At 57.5% G+C, this 20,911-nt stretch overlaps 1 protein-coding gene across 2 annotated transcripts in view; it reads left to right on the plus strand.

The window, feature by feature from the left end:
- The window catches only part of ZNF710 (zinc finger protein 710), a 65,513-nt gene that overhangs the window by 40,690 nt on the left and 3,912 nt on the right, over window positions 1–20,911 (plus strand). For both annotated transcript variants that reach the window (XM_044229742.1, XM_044229745.1), the window contains exons 2-4: window positions 13,042–14,533; window positions 17,392–17,583; window positions 18,092–18,266. In XM_044229742.1, coding sequence (XP_044085677.1) covers window positions 13,070–14,533; window positions 17,392–17,583; window positions 18,092–18,266 — 1,831 coding nt within the window. In that variant the 5' untranslated portion in view covers window positions 13,042–13,069. The remainder of the gene's footprint in view (window positions 1–13,041; window positions 14,534–17,391; window positions 17,584–18,091; window positions 18,267–20,911) is intronic.

The raw sequence follows: 20,911 nt of genomic DNA on the forward strand, positions 1-20,911 counted from the left end.
AGTATCATCCTTTGTGATCTAGACTGAAGAGGGAACCAGGTAGCGCTCTGGGCTGAGTGCGCCACTCAAGCAGCACTTCTCCTCTGGGTCTGCGGATCCGCCTCCCTGCTGGGGACCTGCTCTCCAGGGCCCCTCCTGGCTCTCCCTCCCAGGACCCCCTACCTTCCCGGACTCCCCTCACCTCTCCTCCAGCCTGCAGATGAGGCCTGCCATGGCCCACCGAGCTCGCTCCCAGGACTGGGCAGACTCAGCAGCCCCCACCCGCGCTGGGATGCCCAACCCATGCACCCTGCCGGCCTCTTGCCTCTTCTGCACAGTCGCATGTGGCTTCCCTCCGCCCCCACATGCATTCCTCCCCGGCCAGCCTGCGGGGTCCGCGAGTGTGCGTGTGCACGCCGGCTCCCGCCCCTTGCGTGGGTCCCGTCCCTCGCTGCATGAAGGTGACTAAGAATGGATGGATTTGCACGTGGCTCCCGCTCGCTGCTGATTCCGGCCCGGGTGGCCGGCGTGCGTGTCTGACGTCTGCCTGTGTACGCTGTCAGCCGAAATGTTGGGCCAGCTGTCCCTCCCCACCCCCCGGGAGCTACATGGAGGCTTTCCGTGAATGAGAGGCATTTTCTACTCCTCTCCTGGCATAAATCCGTTCTCGAGTTGGGTGTGTGGGTGTGCAAAATAAATGTTGATTACGGCCTGGGCATCGGGAGACAGCCTTGCTGGGGGCTGACTCACACCGGCAGTGGTGGAGGGGAAGAATGGGAGGGCTCTGGGCCCAGGCCGCCCTCCTCCACCCTCATTCCCCAGCACCCTCTCCGCCCGAGGCTCTTCTGTTCTCCTTACTGTCCCTTGTCGACCCTCTGCCTCCAGCCAGGCAGACCCTCTTCCGTCCTGCATCTCTGGGGATGGGGGCTTCCTAGCCAGCCTCCCCCATCTCAAGGCTTCCCTGCCCCTCCGCCCGACATCCGTATACAGAGCAGCAGGGATCATACTCGCTGGGTTTAGTGGGCTCAGGGAAACCTCCTGACAGCTCTGGAAAAGGGGAACCTCGGTCCCCTGTTGCAGAAGAGACAGGCTCACACCAACGGCTGACTCTGCAGCCCGAGCCTCCGTGGCCTCCCGAAGTGCCACATGACAAGGAAGAATGTTCCTGACCCCCCAGGCTGAAATGGGGGGGGGCAACATTACTTTGTCCTTTTGTGGCACCCCCACAATTGCAGCCTCATTCATGCAGTCTTCTCTTCTGTTTTGTGGTTCTTAGTCTTGTCCTTCTAACCAAACTGTGAGGTCCCTGAGAGTGGGGATCTTGGGGTCCCACCAACAGCCCGCACCGGCCTGGCCCAGCAGAGTGGATGGTGATAGGAAGAAGACAAATGGGAGCTCCTAGAAACCTAGTCCTTCCTACGCTCCAGCGTTGTTACCAGACTCTACCTCCCTGATCTCCTCGCCCTTAAAAGCACTGGCCAAGAAGGAAACCCAAACTCCGCCTTTTTCTGGTGATCTGGTGGCTTCAGGGCAGGTCACTGGACTCCGCTGTGAAGTGGGTCCTGTTCTGAGGCTCCCACGCCTCCCAGACACGATCTCATCAGCTACAAGCCCGACCCGAAGGAGGAGCTTTACGGCAGGGCCTTGCCATATCCCTCCTCCCATTTTATGGATGGGAAAACCGAGTCCGAGGGAGGTTGAGGAAATTGCTCAAGGTCACACAGCTCATAAGTGGCAGAGACAGGGGGGCAGGCCGAGCCTGCCAGCCTGAGGGCCAGGTTCCCCGCTTCACTCGGGTCATCTGCAGAGCCAGGGGCTGTCCATCCCTACTCACCCATCCCTTTTTGCTGCTTCCTGTCTCTTCCTCCTCGACCTTGCTCCCGGGGTTCCTGAGGCGCTAAACTAGCCTCTTGGGGGAGAAGCAGAGCTGTTGTGTTATTCGTGCCTCTGTGGGCTCAGCAGGCCTCAGCCCGGGACCTGTTGTCTCCTGTGGCCAGGCCTTGCCAGCTGCACCCGACGGGGCGGGCCAAGCCCCTCTAGCAGAGCCTTTGAGTCCCGGGACTTAGGGAACCAATACCAGGCCCGAGACCCTGGCCCAGCAACGGGTCACAGCGTTCACAGAGGCTCACAGGCCTGTGGGGCACCCGAAGATCCACAGGCTTTTTCTTCTCCAGGTGACTTTGGTCTTAGAGGAGAGTAATACCATTTTCCACCGAGCTATCTATCCTCTCTGTCACTTTGAGACGCTAGGGCCACGGCGATAATCGGCTTCCTTGTCATTTCCGTGGTAAATCTCTTTGTTTCTCCTGTCATTTCTGATCACTCCAGATTGAACACAGAGATGCAGCAGGCAGGGTTGGGGGGATGCGGTTGGCTGGGCCGGAGTGGGGGGGCCTGACCCTCCCCTCCTGGGGACTCAGGCAGAAGGGACCTAACTGGGGAAGAACATGGTTGTAACCAGTGCAAAGCCCACCTTCACCTCTTACTGACGGTGTGATTTGGACAAGTGACCGCTTTTCCAAGCCTCGGTCTGCCCATCTGTGAAATGAAAATTAAGATTCCCGGCTCCATGGAATGGCCCGCATCACGTGCCCGGTCCGTCACAGAAGCTCGATAGATGATAGCTGGAGGGAAATGGGCCAGCCACCTTCTATCTGCCTTAGACTGGGGAGATGCAGAGCTGGTTAGCAGAGGGGGCGTGTCCTCTTCTCAGAGACAGGTTAGGATTTTGGTGAAGAGTGAATCTTGAGGAAGGAACGAATCCGCCATCCCGTCTGGAGCGGGAATGTATGTCGCCTGGTAGATTGGGCATCCCGCATGTGGGGCTGGGGCCGGCGGTGCAGGGCTGTGTGCACGTGGGCTTCTGTGGCCTCCCTCGGAGGAGGGATTCCGAACGTGGCTCATCCCATGCTCTAGTTCCTGCCCTTGCTGCATCCTGAGGGGACCTCCGGCGTCTCCCCCAGCTTAGGAGAGCAGGGTGCAGGCCCCTGGAGTGCCTGCCCCAGTGAGCCGTCACCCAGACACCTCCCAGGTATCCTCCCCGCCGTGCATCTGCGTCCTCCCCTCTACGGGTGAGGTCCGTGGGGAGCCTGCAGGGTGGCGGGCAGGGGGCCCCTTCTGGGGTGACTCTGCATCTGTGTCTCTAGGTTCTGGAGAAGCCGGGCTGGCGAAACGGGGGTTTCTTTTCCCTCCTTCCCTCCTTTTTCTTTTTTCTTAAGCAAGAGATAAATAAATATCGCCCTGAGATGATAAGAGAACATTGAAGGAGATAAAAAGCACAGCAAAAGGGAGTGAGAGACCAGAAGCAAAGGACAGAGGGGTAGGTGGACCATACCCCGCGCGGAGGGGAGAGATGAAAGAGGAAAGAGGAGATGGGAGCGCAGGACCAAGCGGCAGAGCAGAGGATGGGGTTGCCACGGAAACGGAGGGAGGGGAGGAATGGAGGGAGAGGAAGACAGGATGGAGAAGGCTGAGGTCCCCGCGAGGGCGGGGCTTGGTGAGGAAGAAGGGAAGCCATGAGGGGCTCCCACGGCTGACTCCGGCCCTGGTGGGGAAACTGAGGTCAGCGGGAGTAGAAGATGCAACTGGACACCTCATCCCTGCCCAGAGCTGGCCCGGGTCCTAGGGAGACCCAGCTGGAGTCAGCTGCACACAGTCCCCCCTTCCCTGCCCCCGACAGGGGCTGCCTCTCTCCAAGCCTCCGTTTCCATAACCGCACAACAGAAATGGTCCTCCCGACCCCAGAGGGCTTCCCGGAAGCCGAGAGATTGTGTGTGCTCATCACAGGGCCTGACGGAGTTCAAGCCCAATAAAATGCCCTGTCGTTCCACCGTCTGTGATTCTTATCTCTGTCCCATGAACTTATAAGCCCAAGTTTTGTTTGTTTTTCCCTGTGACATGAAGCTGGTGATCTTTGGGTCCAGCACGGGGTCGTTGTCTGGAGAGCAGATGTGCTTTTTGCTTCTGGAACTGGAAGAAAGACATGGAGTTTTCTGGAAACACGAGGCCTGCTGTCCCTTCTCCTGGGAACTGGTGCTGGTCGTGGAGTTCAAGGAGCGGAAGTCTAGGCTCAGGGGAGGAGCTGGTTCCACCTGGGGCTCAGCAAAGGGCTTCTTTTTTTTTTCTTTGCACTTGAATATGGGTCTTTGCGAAAGGACAGCCTTCGTTCTGGGTGCGCACTCTGCTGGGAAGGCACCGGGGGGTTGGGGGGGGCACACAGACATGCTCTTTGCTCTGGCCTTGTCAGGGTGAGCTAACCGCAGGGCCAGACAGCAAGCCAAGAGTTACATAAAGAGATACAGCATTAGGATTTTTAATAAGGTCCAGGAAGGGAAAGTATTACATGCCTAGCTTCTTAGAACGTGGGGGAGTCAGGCCTGACTGGGGGTCATGGGGAGAGTCAGGGACAGCTTCCTGAGGAAGGGCAGCCCCCTAGAAAGGCAAAGGATGAGGAAGAACATTCCATTCAGGGGGCACAGCGTATGAAAAGGCTGTGTGCGGGCAGGTCTGTTAAAGATGAAAAAAGCCCACGTTTCTGGGGTGATAAGTCAGGGATCGAGCAGCACGCCCCGAAGCTGTCACATGGGCAGAAACCAATCACGCAAGTTCGTCTAAGTCCTTGGTGGAGGTGTTTGCACTTGACCGCGGGAACAGGGCGCACTTGACACCCTGAGCAGGGTGGGGAGCTAGGACTGTTCTAGCACTGGAGGCCAAGGGCCATCTGTGAGGGCCAACTCTCGAGAGCTCAGGATCCTTCCTGCAGGTTGGTTGACTCCACTGCTGCCCGAGCCCACCGTGCCCACCCTCAAGGCCCTCAGACCGTGGAAACAGACACCCCAGGGGGAACCGGAGTGTGGAGTGACCACCATGTTTGTTGACGTGGTTAGACAGAAATGTAGCCAGAATCAAGAGCTCTCAGGTTCCTCTTTGAGGTGGGGGGAGGGCTCGGGGCCTTGGCTTCCCACATCTCCAAATGATGCTGGTGGACAGGAGGGTCCACAGAGTTCCTTCCAGCTCTGCCGATGAAGATTCCAAGGCCAGCCTCGAGGGTACACGGCCACAGTGTGCACGCCGAGGGCCTTCCGCAGGGCCACTGTCCCGCTGTGGCAGAACCGAGCTTTCTTCCTTTGTGGTGAAGAAACAGACGCATCTGCCCAGGGAGCCTGTGGGGCGTCAGGTGGGAGGGCGGGGGGCCCACGGCTTCTGGGGGCCTGGTGACTTCAGATCAGAGACACCGCATCATTGCCACACCGGCATCTCTGCAGGCGGCGTGACATTTGCTCCCCTAATTTCTGCCTCAGATGCCTGGGTCGTTTTTAGTCAGGCTCATTTCTATAAGGATCAGAGACCCTCTCGACCATCTCAGGACAAGGGGGCCCGACCCATCTCAAAAGCAGGGGTCGGGCCCATCCAGGGAACGGGGCTCCCCAGGCCCTCCCGAAGGTGCCTCAGTCCACCTCTGGCCAGGGCTCTGCTCCTCAGAGACCCAGGCACAGCCCCCAACCCTCCTCTCCCACTCCCCATGCCTCAGGCTCGCTCAGCTCTGCCCGCTCTTGACCTGGCCTGACTCCGTCTCACGGCGTGCCTGGGTGAATTCCCCGGACATCCCTGTAGTTGAGGGCGTGAGGCCTGATGCATAGCCAGGTTTCCAGAGAGGAGCCCGTCTGGCCCAAGTCCGTTTGGGGCATGGGGAGGAGCAGGCCAGGATCTGGGTCCAGCTCCCATGGGTACCGCCTGTGTGGGGTGACCCCGCACTGGGAGTGGGGCAGCTGCCCTTAGGGGAGGGAGAGGAAGGAGCCCACGTGGGGTGGGCTGTTACAGCCTCAAGAAGGTAGGTCCTCCTTTTTAATCCCAGTTACCTAACATGGGGTTACGTTAGTTTCAGGTGTGCACGATAGTGACTCAGCATTTCCATCCGTCACCCTGTGCGTATCACCTGTGCGCTTCTGAATCCCCAGCACCTGTTTCCCCCACGCCCCTCTCCTCCCCTCGGGTCACCAGCAGTGTTTTCACTAGAGTTACCTTGGTTTGTGTCTCTCTTTTTTTTCCCCTTTGCTTTGTTTTTCCTTTGTTTTGTTTCTTAAATTCCACCTATTAATAAAGTAGGATACTCTTAATTCACCCTCGAGGCCAGGTCACTGCGAGGGTGCCCGTCAGATCTTACTAATTAACTGGGAGAATCAGGATCAGCTGGGGAACTTTTGGAACGCTAGGATGCCCAGGGGCGCCTGGCTGGCTCAGTCGGAAGAGCGTGCGACACTTGATCTCGGGGTCATGAGTTCGAGCCCCCGCATTGGGTGTAGAGATTACTAAAAATAAATAAACTTAAAAAGAAAATATCTCAGAAAATTCCAGGCCCAGGCGCTGGTCCTCTTAATCAGTTGAGGCCTTTGGACCCTGTGAAGCCAGGATGTCTGCCCTCGGGACAGTTTGCGAGGTCACACAAATACAGGGAGCCCAAGGTTGTGCCTCTCACCACGGGGACTCCATCCCTTGTTTCCTTGGGTGCAGGCGTCACAGCGTCCTGGAGGAGGGGACCTTACACAGTGGCTGTCAGCTCTTCCCTCCCCCTTCCCCTAGCTTGGTGCCTCTCTCCCAGGACACTCCCCGGCGGGCCCGCTCTGCTCCCCTCCAGTCCCTGTCCTCTGGGTGGGCCGGCAGCTGGCGAAATGATCGTAAACATACAGTCATGAATCAGCGTGATTGTACCAAGTTCTCCAGAGAAGCAGCACCAGTAGGATATATATATACAAAGAGAGAGCGAGATTTATTTTAAGGAATTGGCTCACCGAATTGTGGGGGCTGGCAAGTCCGAAATCTGCAGAGCAGGCTGGCAACGCGGGCAGGATTTCCATGATTCGGTCTTCAGGCAGAATCCCTTCTTCTCTGGGAAACCTCGGCTGTTCTCTGGAGGCTTACCACTGATTGGATAAGAGCTGCCAACATTAAGGAGGGCAGTCTGCTTTACTTCGGGTCAGCTGATTGTAGATGTTAATCACATCCACAGCAGCGTTCACAGCAACATGTAGATTAGTGTTTGAGCAAACAGCGGGTGCCACGGCCCAGCCAAGTCTACAGGAATATTAACCTGAGGGCCTCAGGCTGTAGAAGAGGCCCTCGCCCTGCCCTCAGGCTAAGGAATGCTTCCTTGGAGGCAGTGCCTGCACTGCCCTAAAGGATGAGGGCTTATTCACTCAGGCCTGGCAGAGGAGTCAGCCTGTGCAAAGGCCCTGAGGTCGGAGACAGGCGTGTGTGTGTGTGTGTGTGTGTGTGTGTGTGTGTACATGTGAACACACGCACTACAGTCAGGAAGGCTTGGGAGGATCAGGTGTAGCTCAGCTGGCCATAGCACCGAGCAGCCCTCTAGGCCACGAGGACTTTACCCACAGGCCATGTGACTGAGGGTAGGCTCCAGGGCCTACAATCTATACTCTAGTCCTTGCCTCATGCTCTCACTGAATGACCCTGAGCCAGTCCCCTCCCTGAGCCTCATCTGTAAAAAGAAGTGGCTGGACACAGTGTACGTGTACATCAGGCCCTTGTGTGGTTTGTGGGTTGGTGACATGGTGCTGGTGGCCCAGCCACCCCGACTCCTGGAGGCAGGCTCAGCAAATCTGTCCCTAGAGAAAAGGGGAAGCTGAGGCAGACAGAGACTCCCACACTTCCCCCTTGGCTGCTGCGCCCCACCCCCACCCGTGCCCTCAGCTCGGGCCTTAGGCTGCTGCGTCCAGTGAAGGCCCCAGGCTGGCAGAAGTGAGACTGTGGCAAGGAGCCCCGAGGTTTGCACAAGACTCCAGCCCTGGCTTTTGCTTCCTCTTCCTTTCTGGGGATTCACGTTGAAGTCAGTGAGGAAGACAGCCCAGGACACAGACGGCAGTTTTGCTACAAGCTGAAGTCCAGGAGTGCTCACAGCCCAGGTCATACCTGTAACCACCTTTTTCCTTCCCTGGGCTCAGCTCCCTGTCCCCTCCACACCCAGGGGCAGAGGGCCCAGCGGCCCATACCCGCGCACAGGCGCAACCTCCCCCCCAGCACAGCTGGTGACAGGGGCAGAAAGGGGAGCCTGAACCCCATTCCAGACCAAGATGTGAGACCATCCTCTGCTCTCTACGGGGCCCTGAACTGTCTCCACTGGGCCTCAGGGCCTCAGTCCTGCCCCTACGCCACCCCAGTCATGCACTCCCCCTGCTCCCCATGCCCTCCCCTACCCTGCCAGATCCTGGTGCTTCCGCTGTAACTGAGTTCACTCAGGGCAGCTGCTTGAGTGTTCTCTGCTGTATCCCTACAACCAAGACCAGTGCCATCCCCTAGTGGGTACCCAGGAGCTCTGGCTGAGTTAGTGATTCAGTTGCCGAACTAGAAACATAGTGTCTCAGCCACCTGGTGCCTCAAGGCCAAGAAGAAGGGGCCGAGGGCCAGAACCTGCCTCCCAGCAGAAGCCTGGAGCCCCCTGCAGCCTGTGTGTGGGCACAGGTCTGGGCACCGTCTAGACCCTCGGCCTAGTCATCGCAGTGAGTGGATCACGCGCGCATGGGGACATCCCAAAGGCGGATCCTGTGCTGTCAGTTGGTTTTTGAGATGTCCTGGTGGTAGAATTTAGTCAAGGAATAACCTGCTGGTCATTTCCTTCCCGGGGACCCTGAGGCAGACCAGGCTCCAGTGCCTTCCTCCCGAGCTCTGCCCTGCCATCTGTGTTCTAGGGACACTGGCCACCCCGAGCTCCCCAGACCTCTCGGGCTCTCAGAGTGGGGGTGCGTGAAGGGGCTCTCACTGACAGGAAAGGCACCTTCTAGAACAATGGGGGTGGGTAACAGGTGCTACCCCATCTTGCAGAGGGGACCCTGGGGGACAGGCAGGTAGGCCAAGGATTAACCTGCCCTCAGTGTTCCGAGAAGCCACGTGTGCCCTTTTTACAAACAAGGAAACCAAGACCTTGTGTGGTCAGGTGACTCGTCCAGGGTCACACAGCAAGTCGCCCTTAACGCATTTGACGAGAATGTCGGTGTTGACAGGAACCCTTATAGTACAGCAGTAGCTGAAGTGACAGCGCTCTGGGGGCGGGGGTCGCTGTCCAGGCCTCCTACTGGGCCTCAGGGTGAGGCTTGGGGCCCTCCCCAGAGGGCTGGCCTGGGTGATGCCTGGCCCGGGGATGTAGGGCTGCTCCTCCTTCCCTCCCCTTCCTCTGCTTTCGTTTCTTGGCCTCTACAGCTCCCCATCCCCTCCCTCCTTCCCCCTCTTCCCCTCTCTTCCTTCCTTCTCCCTCTTTCTCTTCCCCCCTTCCCTTTTCTCCCTACTCTCTCCCCCTTCCCCCTCCCTCTCTCTCCCCTCTTCCCTTCTCCCCTTCTTCTTCCCTACCCCCTCCATGGCCTCTCATCCACCCCCCAGTCCCAGTGTTTAAGCTGCCACCAACCAGCTATTCTGTCTCCTCTCTTTTCCTGCCTTTGCCATGTCCTTTCTCTCCACGCTGGGAACCCAGGGTGCCCCGGCAGGAGGCTGAGCTGCAGCCTGCCCAGAAGAGAGCCCAGGAAGGTCTGAGCTCCCCTTTCTTGGGGTCACCATGGTGAGCTTTTATTCTGAGCGCCATATAAATTGGGGGGTGGGCTGGCCTTGTCCTGAGAGGGGAGGCCACAAGGGGGGCCGTGAGGAGGGAGCACCTGGCCCACAGGTGGTGCACACCTGGCAGGCTCTCCTCCAGGCCTGGGCAGTGTCGAACTAGGGCATAAAACAGAAGGGCTGTAGCCAGTGGGGGGTGGGGGGGTGCCCAAAAGAGGACCCAGAAGAGAGAAATAAGGACACCGGTTTGCAGAGTCCCCACCTTTGCACTCCTCGTTTCTGTGTCTGGTAGACAGAGCTCGCATGCACAATGCAGGTAAATTAGATTCCCTCTGTTTCTTTCTCCGAGCCTCTGTCTCAGCAAACAGAGCCCCTCTGAAACGTACACGCAGACGCAGGCGTGCACTCAGCCGGCCCTGTCGCCCCACTGAACATGCACTGATGGGGTGGGGGGGGGTGTTCTGCTCAGCCAAGTGGAAGTGCAGGGATCTGACGGGCCACGCAGGCACGGGCTGGTGCAGGGTTCCAGCAAGAAGTGCAGTCCGAGTAGAGGTGCCCTGGAGGGGTCCCCGGACCAGCTGGGCAGGGACAGCTCGGAGGCCTCCCACTTGCAGGTCACCTGGGCACCCCCATCTGAGCACCTGCTGGCTCCTCGGAACCTGGGGGTGACCCGGCATCACCTGGGAGCCAAGGCCGGGCTTAGAGCCGTGACACGACCTACCAGGTCGCACAGATTAAAGGCGCAGAGCTGGAGGCCTGGGGCCCTGATGGGGCCGGGCCGGAGAGCCCCCGGGCCTGCACGGCCCAGCTCTGCTGTGACTGAGGGGACACTCGAGCCTGTGACTGAGGCCCTGGGTTCCTGGGCTTCGTGGAGTGCATCTCGCCCCACCCCCCAGGGGCTTGTTTCAGGGTTGAATGGCTCAGTTAATGGGAGGGTAGCTCTTCTGCCCATCTTCAGGGTTAGTTGCTGGCACCCGTGTGCTTTTCCCCGCATGGGCACAAGCTCCTCTCGAGCGAGAAACCCGGGCAGGTCGCCTTTCACACCCAGGCTGAGGCTCCTGTCACAGAAACTCTGACTCAGCCTGCCTGCTCCCAGAGGCAGGGGACGCCTGCTCGGCCAGAGGCTGGTGTGATCCTTAGGAGTGGTCCCTTGCAGTCTTAAAGGGCACTCCTAGCAGGGACAATAAGCTGGAGGATGCCCCGCCCCACGGGGGACCACCTGTGCTCCCACGCCCTATTGGCTGCCAGAGGCCTGATGGTTTCTTCTCTTCGCAAGTGTTCCCTCGAGGTCGCCAGGAGGGAGGGTGCTGGCTTTGGGGCCGCAGAGAGGGACCGAACATCCACACTGCCCTACTCACCTCTTTCCCCCACCCCACGGGGAGACGCTGCTCCCCCGCCACACCCATGAAGAAGCAGGCTGGGGAGGCTGTGGGATGTGCCTGAGCAAGGAAAGGGCAAAATCCGGTTTTGAACTCCAGACCCAGGGCCAGGTCCCCAGCACTGGTTCCACAGCTGGCGGTCAGTGGCTCCCTCCCTGGCCCTGACTTCACGGGAGTCTAGAAAAAGTGCTGAGCGGGTTCTTTGCTCAAACCCACAGTCAGCATGAGGGCTGCTCCTGGGTGCTGTGTCAGACTGGTGGTCCGGGGGGGCGGGAGGCGACAGTGCTGCCCACCCCCATTCCATGCAGTGGGGCAGGGCTGAATGAGGTTTAGCCCTTCCGGCCTGTCCCCGATGGACCCTGAGCCCGAGTCAGGTTCCGTTCCACCTGACCCTCCCACGAGACCCTGACTTTAAGATTAATAGTTTAATCTTTAGTGTCCATTTCAAGGAAGCTAAATTCCTGTCTGGGGTGTTTTATTTTTAGCCGGCCTCAGGAAGGGGAAGCTCCATTGGCCTGTGGGGGGGGGCAGGGAGACAGGAGGCCCAGAGCCAGTTTCCTGAGGAAGGGCCGAAGCCCGCCATGCCCCTGACCCTGACCCTGGGACCAGAGCTGACCGGGCAGCCAGGAGCCACCCCAGCAATAATCTTTCCCCTCCCTAAGGAGCACTTCTGATGGGACTGCGCCGAGTGCAGTCAGGCTGAGTGTCCCAGGCCAGGGAGGAAGCCCTCCCACATCCGGGGCACACACAGCAGTCCTGGGGAGGCCTGGAGAGGGTGCCTGGGCCCGCGGGAGGGCCAGGGAGTCCCAGGAACAGGTGGAATTTGAGGGAAGCCTGGGAGGCTGGTGGGAGGAGCCGTGTGCAAAGGCCCGTTACCCAGAGTGCGCCCCCAGGAAGGCAGGGAGCCCGTGCACCAGGGTTTGGACCCCGACAGGTGAGAGCATTGGCTTTTTTAGAAGAACCGGGCGGGTCAGAGCGCGTGCCTGCGAACCTGAGGGCCGACTCTTGGTCTTTGTTTCAGACAGTGCTCTCAAACGTTGGCGTTAGCCACCATGGGGACTTCCGTCAGATCACATTTTGCGCGGAACGCCAGTGTACAAATCAGAGGAAAGGCCTACTTTTAATCGGCATAAATTTAGATATCTAAATGTGTAATACTTCGCTAATCCAGAACAATCCCCTGTTAGAGAGACGCAGTCGTGGAGCATCAGGCTTCACAGATAGGTGGTAACCCCGAGATCCACCTTGGCACCTGATTTATTTTTGTGTGTTACCTCATTTTTGCCATATATTTGTTTTCTTTTCCCCCACCTCAATATAGATAGAGATGGATCTCTATCTATATTGATATTTTTTTTAAAAAACCAAAACGGGGTGCCTGGGTGGCTCAGTGAAGTGTCTGCTTTCGGCTCAGGTCATGATCCCGGGGTCCTGGGATCAAGTCCCGCATCGGGGTCCCTGCTCAGTGGGGAGCCTGCTTCTCCCTCTCCCTCTGCTCCGCCGCCCACTTATTCTCTCTCTCTCTCTTTCTCAAATAAATGAGTAAATAATCTTAAAAACTAAAAACCACGACAGCTCATTCATATGGTCAAGCCCTTACTGATGGTCACGGTTGTTTAATGCCTCACTGTATGGTCTCAAGGTCTCTGTAAAATTCATTACCTTGGGGAACAAAGCCAGTGGGGCTACAAAATGTGCTGGGGGGAAGGCGTATATTACGTTTGAGGAAATGGGTTCTCTAAAATCGATTTTTGAAAGAGAGGAATCTTTATTTTTTTACCATTTCAAATCAGCTTTTTGGAGGAACTCTCTGGAAGGACGTTCTGGGGAACATAGTTTGAGATCCACTGTGGAAATGCCACCTTCCTGTTAACAGGTGGGGAGACTGAGGCCGGCGAGGGGGCACAGCTTATCTGGGATCCCACAGGGAGATGGAGATGATGGGCAGATCCACAGAGGGCGTCCCCATGATGACAAGGGTGTCCTGTTCCCAAGGCAGTGGGAGAAACACACCAGGGACAGACACAGCCCAAATTAGCCAAGTCTCTGCTGAACGTGTGTGTGTGTGTGTGTGTGTGTGTTGTGTGCAGCCTGGAGCCGGCTGTGTTGACGCTCCCTTCTCCTCCTGCAGCGATGCCCTCCTAGCCAGCCGCCACGGGATGGAGGGCTTCATGGACTCAGGGACACAGACGGATGCCGTGGTGGTGCTGTCCTTGGCTCAGGCCGCCGTGCTGGGCCTGGTCTCAGAAAATGAGCTCTTCGGAGCCACCATAAGCGCCGAAGCCTTCTACCCAGACCTGGGGCCCGAGCTGTCCGGGGCGGCCATGGGGGAGCCCGGGCCCCCCGGCCCCGACGTCTACCAGCTGGCCTGCAATGGGAGGGCCTTGGAGGAGCCGGTGGAAGAGGAGGTGCTGGAGGTGGAGGCCGCCTTCGAGAAGCACACCCGGCGGAAGACGCGGCCCCCTGTGCGGCTGGTGCCCAAGGTCAAGTTTGAGAAGGTGGAGGAGGAGGAGGAGCAGGAGGTCTATGAGGTGTCGGTGCCCGGTGACGACAAGGATGTGGGCCCTCCCGAGGCCCCTGCCGAGGTGGCCGGCGGTGGTGGTGAGGCCCTGGTGCAGAGCAGCGCCGTCAAGATGATCGACCTGAGCGCCTTCAGCCGCAAGCCCCGGACACTGCGCCACCTGCCCCGAGCCCCGCGGCCGGAGCTGGACGCCGCCGCCTACGACCCCCACTTCCCCGACCCGGCCCGGGACGGCTTCCCGGAGCCCGGCGTGGCGCTGCCCGGGCCGGAGCCCCTGCCGTCCTCCGAGTGCGGCTTCGAGGCGCCCCACCTGGCCCCACTGGGCGACCCCGAGGCCCCCGCCCTGGAGTCGCCGGAGCCCGTGAAGCCGGAGCAGGGCTTCGTGTGGCAGGAGGCCAGCGAGTTCGAGGCGGACGCGGCCGGCTCCACGGTGGAGCGCCACAAGAAGGCGCAGCTGGACCGGCTGGACATCAACGTGCAGATCGACGACTCGTACCTGGTGGAGGCGGGCGACCGGCAGAAGCGCTGGCAGTGCCGCATGTGCGAGAAGTCCTACACGTCCAAGTACAACCTGGTGACGCACATCCTGGGCCACAACGGCATCAAGCCGCACTCCTGCCCGCACTGCAGCAAGCTCTTCAAGCAGCCCAGCCACCTGCAGACGCACCTGCTGACGCACCAGGGCACCCGGCCCCACAAGTGCCAGGTGTGCCAGAAGGCCTTCACGCAGACCAGCCACCTCAAGCGCCACATGCTGCTGCACTCGGAGGTCAAGCCCTACAGCTGCCACTTCTGCGGCCGCGGCTTCGCCTACCCCAGCGAGCTCAAGGCGCACGAGGTGAAGCACGAGAGCGGCCGCTGCCACGTGTGCGTGGAGTGCGGCCTGGACTTCTCCACGCTGACGCAGCTCAAGCGCCACCTGGCCTCCCACCAGGGCCCCACCCTGTACCAGTGCCTCGAGTGCGACAAGTCCTTCCACTACCGCAGCCAGCTGCAGAACCACATGCTCAAGCACCAGAACGTGCGGCCCTTCGTGTGCACGGAGTGCGGCATGGAGTTCAGCCAGATCCACCACCTGAAGCAGCACTCCCTCACCCACAAGGTAGGGGGCCTGCGGGGGGGGGGGGTACCAAGCCACCTGCACTGGGGGGGGGCGGGTTTGCAGGGGGGAGGGGGGCGCTAGCCACTTGCCCTCCTGGGGCTGTTGGGGGAGGGGACCTAGCTGCCTGCCCTCCCCCGGGGGCTGCCCTGGTGCCTCTGCTCCTCCTCCCCACATCCTCCCCAGCACCTCTCCTTCCCCCCCAGGGGCCTGGCCCCAGGCCTGAGGCTCTTCCCTCTCCTCCTGCAGGCCTTGTCCAGTGCTCCCCAAAGTCCTGCTTCAGATCCCTTAGGGAGCTATAGAGACGGGAGGCAGATGAACCTGTCATGTTTATAATTACATATTCCTTCGGAGCCGTATTAGAAAAAAAACACAGTTGAAACTCAGGGCTTTTTTTTTTTTTTTTAACAGTAAAACTTAATTTTTTGAAGTTTTTGAATGAAATGTTGGAGAAGCCCCAGCAGGCCCCGGGGAACCCAGTTGGAGAACCTCCGAAGCAGCCTGCCCTCCCGGAGGGCGGAGGCCACAGGGCAGTGGACGAGACGGTCAGAAGTGGAGGTTTTCTTTGCTCCTTGTCATTACCGAACTGTGTCCAAACCTGTGGTTTCCCTTTAGGAAAAAGCTTAAATATATTTCATTTTAAAAGGGAACCGAAAGGAGGAAAAATATCTGTTATAGAAAAGGACACAAACCAGGCAGAGCGGTTTGTAGGGATGAAAGATGGAGCACACTGGCCTTGTCCACTGTGTCCTCGAGACATCACTGTGACCCACTGTCCGCCACCATCCTTTTCCTCCCCTCAGGCCACCCTGCCTTTCAGCCACTGTCACCCCTTCCCAGAGGGCCTTCTGTCCAGGCTGATGGAATGAGGCCTTTTGGGTCCCACAGCCTCGCTCGGCCCTCAGCCTGCACCATCGTTTCCACCATGAATCCAACCAACTTCACGTTTTGCAGCTCAACGTGCAAGAGCTCCCTTGTTCCATAATGGCAGCCGTAGGCCACTCGGGGTCCAGCCTGCGTCCTCACCTCTCCCAGTGGACGCCGCAGCGAGTGGTGGGGTTGGGGGGGTACCGCCTGCTAGCCCGTGACTCCCTCCTTCCCCACCCGGGGATTATCTTCCTCTAGAGCAGAGATGACTTGTAGGCTTTGACCGCTGCTCCGCAGTCAGTAGGGTATAGCTGCCCGGAGTGTGATGTTAAGAAGGAATCTGAAGCTGAGTCCAGGCTCGGCCATGAAAGTGGGACTGTGCGTCGAGTGAAACCAGACGACTGACTGACTTCATGTCTGCAGGGGCGAGGGTGGGAGCCATAAGCACACGGACCCTCTCTGTGCCATTTTTCTCCTCTACTAAAAAGCCCCACGAGTCTGCCAAGTGTTAAAAGAGAAATAATACCGTGAAGAAAAACGGAGAACAAAAATCAGAGGCCGGCAAGATGGAAAACGTGCCTGTCGTCAGTCTGGATTTGCACAGTGCGTGCATATAGGCACTTAGGGAGTCAGCGCCCCGAGGTGGGGCCCCCTGGTGGTCAGACACGTCTTCAGTGTGTCCCCCGAGTCCAGACACAGGACACACAGCCCCGTCTGCTGAAGGAGGTAGACACAGGCGCTGCCACCTTGTAATACAAAGCTCACGTAAGCAGTCTAGACAGCAGCTGTGACCCCACACACGTGTCTGTCCCACTGGGGGTCTACTGTGTGACTGGCTCAGCAGAGAGATCAGGTCCCCGCGTTTGTCCTGACTTTATTCCCCCCAACAATACGTCGGACCCCCTGTGCCCACAACACCCTGTCCCATTCTGGGGTCCCCTCCAGACCATGGACAAGCCTGTTACAGTCAAACCAGAGGCTTTGCCGCTGGAAGCATTGTCTCCCGGGGCAGGTGTTCCAAACTACTTCAATGATAAGAATCATCTCAGCGACCTGTTGAGACCAAAGATTTTCCTGGGCCTCCTGGCCCGGCCCCTCCAGGGAGGAATCTTCTAGAGGCTGTGTGAGCAACAAGGTGGTTGGTTCTTATCACCAGGGAAGCTTGGGAAACTCTCAAGGGGTCAACTAGATGGACTCCAGAGGTTTGAGAACTCTGCATTCAGACGGAAGTGTCATTTTTCTTTCTTTCTTTCTTTCTTTTTTTTTTTTTTAAGATTTTATTTATTTGACAGAGAGAGACACAGTGAGAGAGGGAACACAAGCAGAGGCTTAGGAGAGGGAGAAGCAGGCTTCCCGCTGAGAAGGGAGCCCGAAGCGGGGCTCAATCCCAGGACCCCAGGATCACGGACCCAAGCTGAGGGCAGACGCTTAACTGACTGAGCCACCCAGGCGCCCCTGAAGTGTCATTTTTTACCTAGTGTCCATACTTTCCATCAGATTCTCAAGGGGGGTCCGTGAACCAGAAGGACCACTGAGACAGAACACTGAGGGGAAAAACACATACATGTGCCCTTGACCTGAGGACAGTCCACCAAGCTGTGGCTGTCTCCTTGACCACAGATCCCAGGTGCCTGGCCTGATGCTTCCCAGTAGATGGTTCCTGGATGAACTAATGAATGAATGAATGAATGAACGAGTATACACATTTGCCTTAGGCAGATCTAGAGGTATACCTGACCAGGTGGGCAGGAGACAGCAGGTGTGTGGGTAGGAACCGGAAGGCTTTCTGGAGTCGGTGGCCCTGTCCCGACGTTCTTCCAGTAGCTTTCCACGAGTGGGACCCATCCAGAACACCCCCAGGAAGTTGGTTTCTGGAAGCCGTGCACACACTCAGACACTGTGCCCCTACCCCTGCGCACACCCACACTCTTCCAGAAGCTGTGCCCGTCATGTGGCCTGACCATCATCTCTATCCCCACCCCCACCCCCTCCAGGGCGTGAAGGAGTTCAAGTGTGAGGTGTGCGGCCGGGAGTTCACCCTGCAGGCAAACATGAAGCGACACATGCTGATCCACACCAGCGTCCGGCCCTACCAGTGCCACATCTGCTTCAAGACCTTCGTGCAGAAGCAGACCCTCAAGACCCACATGATTGTACACTCGCCTGTGAAGCCATTCAAATGCAAGGTATGGGGCTGTCGGGGTCCCTGGGCAAGACATCCCCAAGAGTGGCCCTGGGTGGGCATGACAGCGGCAGCTGGGACCTGCCCAGAGCTGACCAAGCAGGGGGAGCCCAGTTTGGGGTGAAAATGCTGAGGCTCAGGCTTGCGGGGGTGGGTCACTGTGGGTCATGGTATTCAGAGCCTGTATGCTGTTGAGGTTGTATTTTTTTGGAAGGTGGGGAGGGGGTGAAGGTCCCCGCACAGCCAAAGGGGAGAAGCCCAGGCATGGGACTCAGCGTGGCTGGAGACCCCAGCCCTTGGTTTCTGGTAACTCTGGCTCAGGTAGAGTGGAGCAGTGACCTTGGTTCTATGACTCTCAGGCCTCTAGGGTTGGTCACCTAGGAAAGGACAGAGTGAACACTGTCCATAGTGTTCATTGAATGGGATTCAAGCCCCAGCAGGGAGGTGGGAGCTGGGGGTGGGGGAGGGGCGGGCCCCCGGAAGGCTCCTGATGCCCAGTCGGCGTGTTGCAGGTGTGTGGCAAGTCCTTCAACCGCATGTACAACCTGCTGGGTCACATGCACCTGCACGCGGGCAGCAAGCCCTTCAAGTGCCCCTACTGCTCCAGCAAGTTTAACCTCAAGGGCAACCTGAGCCGGCACATGAAGGTCAAGCACGGTGTTATGGACATCGGCCTGGACAGCCAAGGTGGGTGGGCCACGCACAGTGGGCGGTGCCGGAGCGGTCCTATCACAGCTCACTCGGGAACCTCCTGTCCATTCAGGGGCGGGGGGAGGCTGGCCAGGCCTGAGACCTCACTGGGCTGGGCTGTGGGCTGGCGGGGAGGCGACCTAGAAGGTGGTGCTGGCGATGGGGCGTGTATGTATGCTTCAGAGGACTTCAGCGGGCTCACGTAAACTATGATAAATAAAAATACTAACCACCATTGATTGAGTGCTGACTGTGTGCCAGGCCTTTATTAACTCAGGGGCTCCACATGGGGAGGTCGGCTCTGCTAATCATACCCATCTTACAGATGCAGAAACGGAAGGACAGAGAAGTTAGGTACTCAGGGAGGATCACAACACCTGGGCGTGGGAGGAGGACAGACACTTGTATGGCTGTGACAGTGACATTTAAAAGAAACGGTTGACTGGGAAAGGAAATAACAAAAGGGGATAGGGCAGCCAGAGAGATGAGGGAAGCTGGGTGAGGTCCCAGTCCCAACTGCGGGAGGGTATGTGGACAGCCCCGGGGAGAGCTCTGAGCTTCCCAGCAGCCAAGGCAAAAAGTGTGACCACAATCCGTCACACTTTTCATGGTGCTTGCCAAAGACGATGTAGGCCACGCACTTAGAGGAGGAGCCTCATCTCTGCCGTCGGTAGCCGTTTCATAGGCTGGTGTTGTGACATCCCTAAGTGTGAGCGACAGCCTGTGCCCTCCACATTCATCAGTTGTGGAAGAACATTCGTCTCTCTGGCCTTATTGAGGGGAGAAGGGACTTGAGAGATTCTACTGGAAGAAAGAGCTGATAGCACTTTGGAAAGGCTCCCTGGGTGGTCTGGAGCTAGCTGACTGTCTGGCATGCCTTCTCAGACCACATAGCAGGGAACAATACGGGTGAGTTAACCTGCCTGGATGGGATTACTCGCTGGCAGTCAGTCAGAGGTTGGGGATGGCTGCGGGCACCCTAACTTGGTTTTGCAGCAGCTAACCAGGCCTGGGTTTTCTGGCAGAAACGGATGCCCTCAGTTTTCTATTCTTGTGAGCAAGGATATAACCCCAATAGCTGCACAGACGTGCTCTGTGCAGCCCCTTCCAACTCAGAGTGTGGTATGAGAACCAACAGTATCAGCATCGCCTGGGATGTTGCTGGAACTGCAGACTCAGCCCTCCCTCACACCTGCCGAATCAGAATCTGCATTTCAAAAAAGATCCCAGGGCAATCTGTCACACAGTAGAGTTTTAGAGAACTTGGGTTTGCATTGGAATCACCTGGAAATCTGTTAAAACAAACGCAGGGCTCCACCCCTGGAGCATCTGAATCTGTAGGTCTGGGGTAGGGTTGCAGAATTTGCATTTCCAGCAAGTTCTCAGGGGATACCAAAGCTGCCAATGAAGGACCTCACTTGGAGAACCTTTGATCTGGACTCTAAAGGTCTGATTCTCTAACTTGGCCGTGCATCGGAAGCACCTGGGGAATTTTTAAAATGCTGATGCCTGAGTCCCAACTCCAGAGAGTCTGAAGTAAGTGATCTGGCATATGGCCTGGAATCAGCACTTTAAAGCACTTTAGATAATTCTGTGTGTACTAGGTTCTGACTAGCCACAGTCTAGCAGACCCGCCATGTACCTAACCAACCAGGAGGGACCGGAGCAGAATTTGTCCTTTTGGAAACAGCTGTCCCTGCACACGTTGCCCCCAGGGGATGATGGAGGCACACACTCTTTCTGTCTGAGGTCAGTAACCAGGGATGCATAGGACTGTTTTCTTCCTGACTTCTCCAGATGACAGGCAGTACAGGAGTGATTGACACTGGAATGGCTGGGACCCAAGCCAGCCTGTCTCTCACATACAACCTTGGTCTAAAGAGCTCGGGCTTCACACTGATGCAGGAGAAAGGCAGTGTATATTCTAGAAGGAACCATCTAATAAACTGGAACTCTAATTTGGGAGATGGATCAATGTCCTTGTAAAAAGTGGTATGCTATTAGCTTGTTTTTAATGTTTAATCAAATGCATTATATGATGGTATGGCACTAGGATTTTCAGGAAGACACAGCCTAGTGTCTTCAAGATTTCAAACCGCTGACCCTGTTTTATAAAGTCAGGAAGACTCATGGTGGGTCAGATGCTCTGGGCATGCCTAGTAGACCTGCCACACTCAGACTGACGTAAGCAATAATGAAGTAGATTCACAAAGGACTCGAAATCCCGGCCGTCTTCAGAGTTGGCTGATTGAGCCCCTCAACAATGACACCAGGGTGAGGTTCTCTCTGTCTGTTCACAGCATTAGCTCTGATTAGCTCTGATTTTCCTCATGGTCACAAGATGGCTGCCATTGCTCTTCTTTCCCTTTGCACAACCAGTGGGAAAGTAAGAGACTCTTCCCTTTGCTCTGTGAAACTGATGAGAATTGTGTGAATTCAAAAAATTCACAAGCAGGCCTCTCCTCATGATTCACTGGCCTGAATTCATTCCTGAACCACTCGTTGGCAAGGGACAGAATTGCCCTTAGACCACTGGTTCTCAGCTGGGGATGAGTTTGCCCCCTGGAGACATTTGGCAAAGTGTAGAGACATTTTTTGGTTGCTGTACCTGCAGTGATGCTACCAGCATCTGGCTGATAGAG

This window comes from Neovison vison, chromosome 13 (genome assembly GCF_020171115.1).
Source record: "Neovison vison isolate M4711 chromosome 13, ASM_NN_V1, whole genome shotgun sequence".
NCBI lineage: Eukaryota > Metazoa > Chordata > Mammalia > Carnivora > Mustelidae > Neogale > Neogale vison.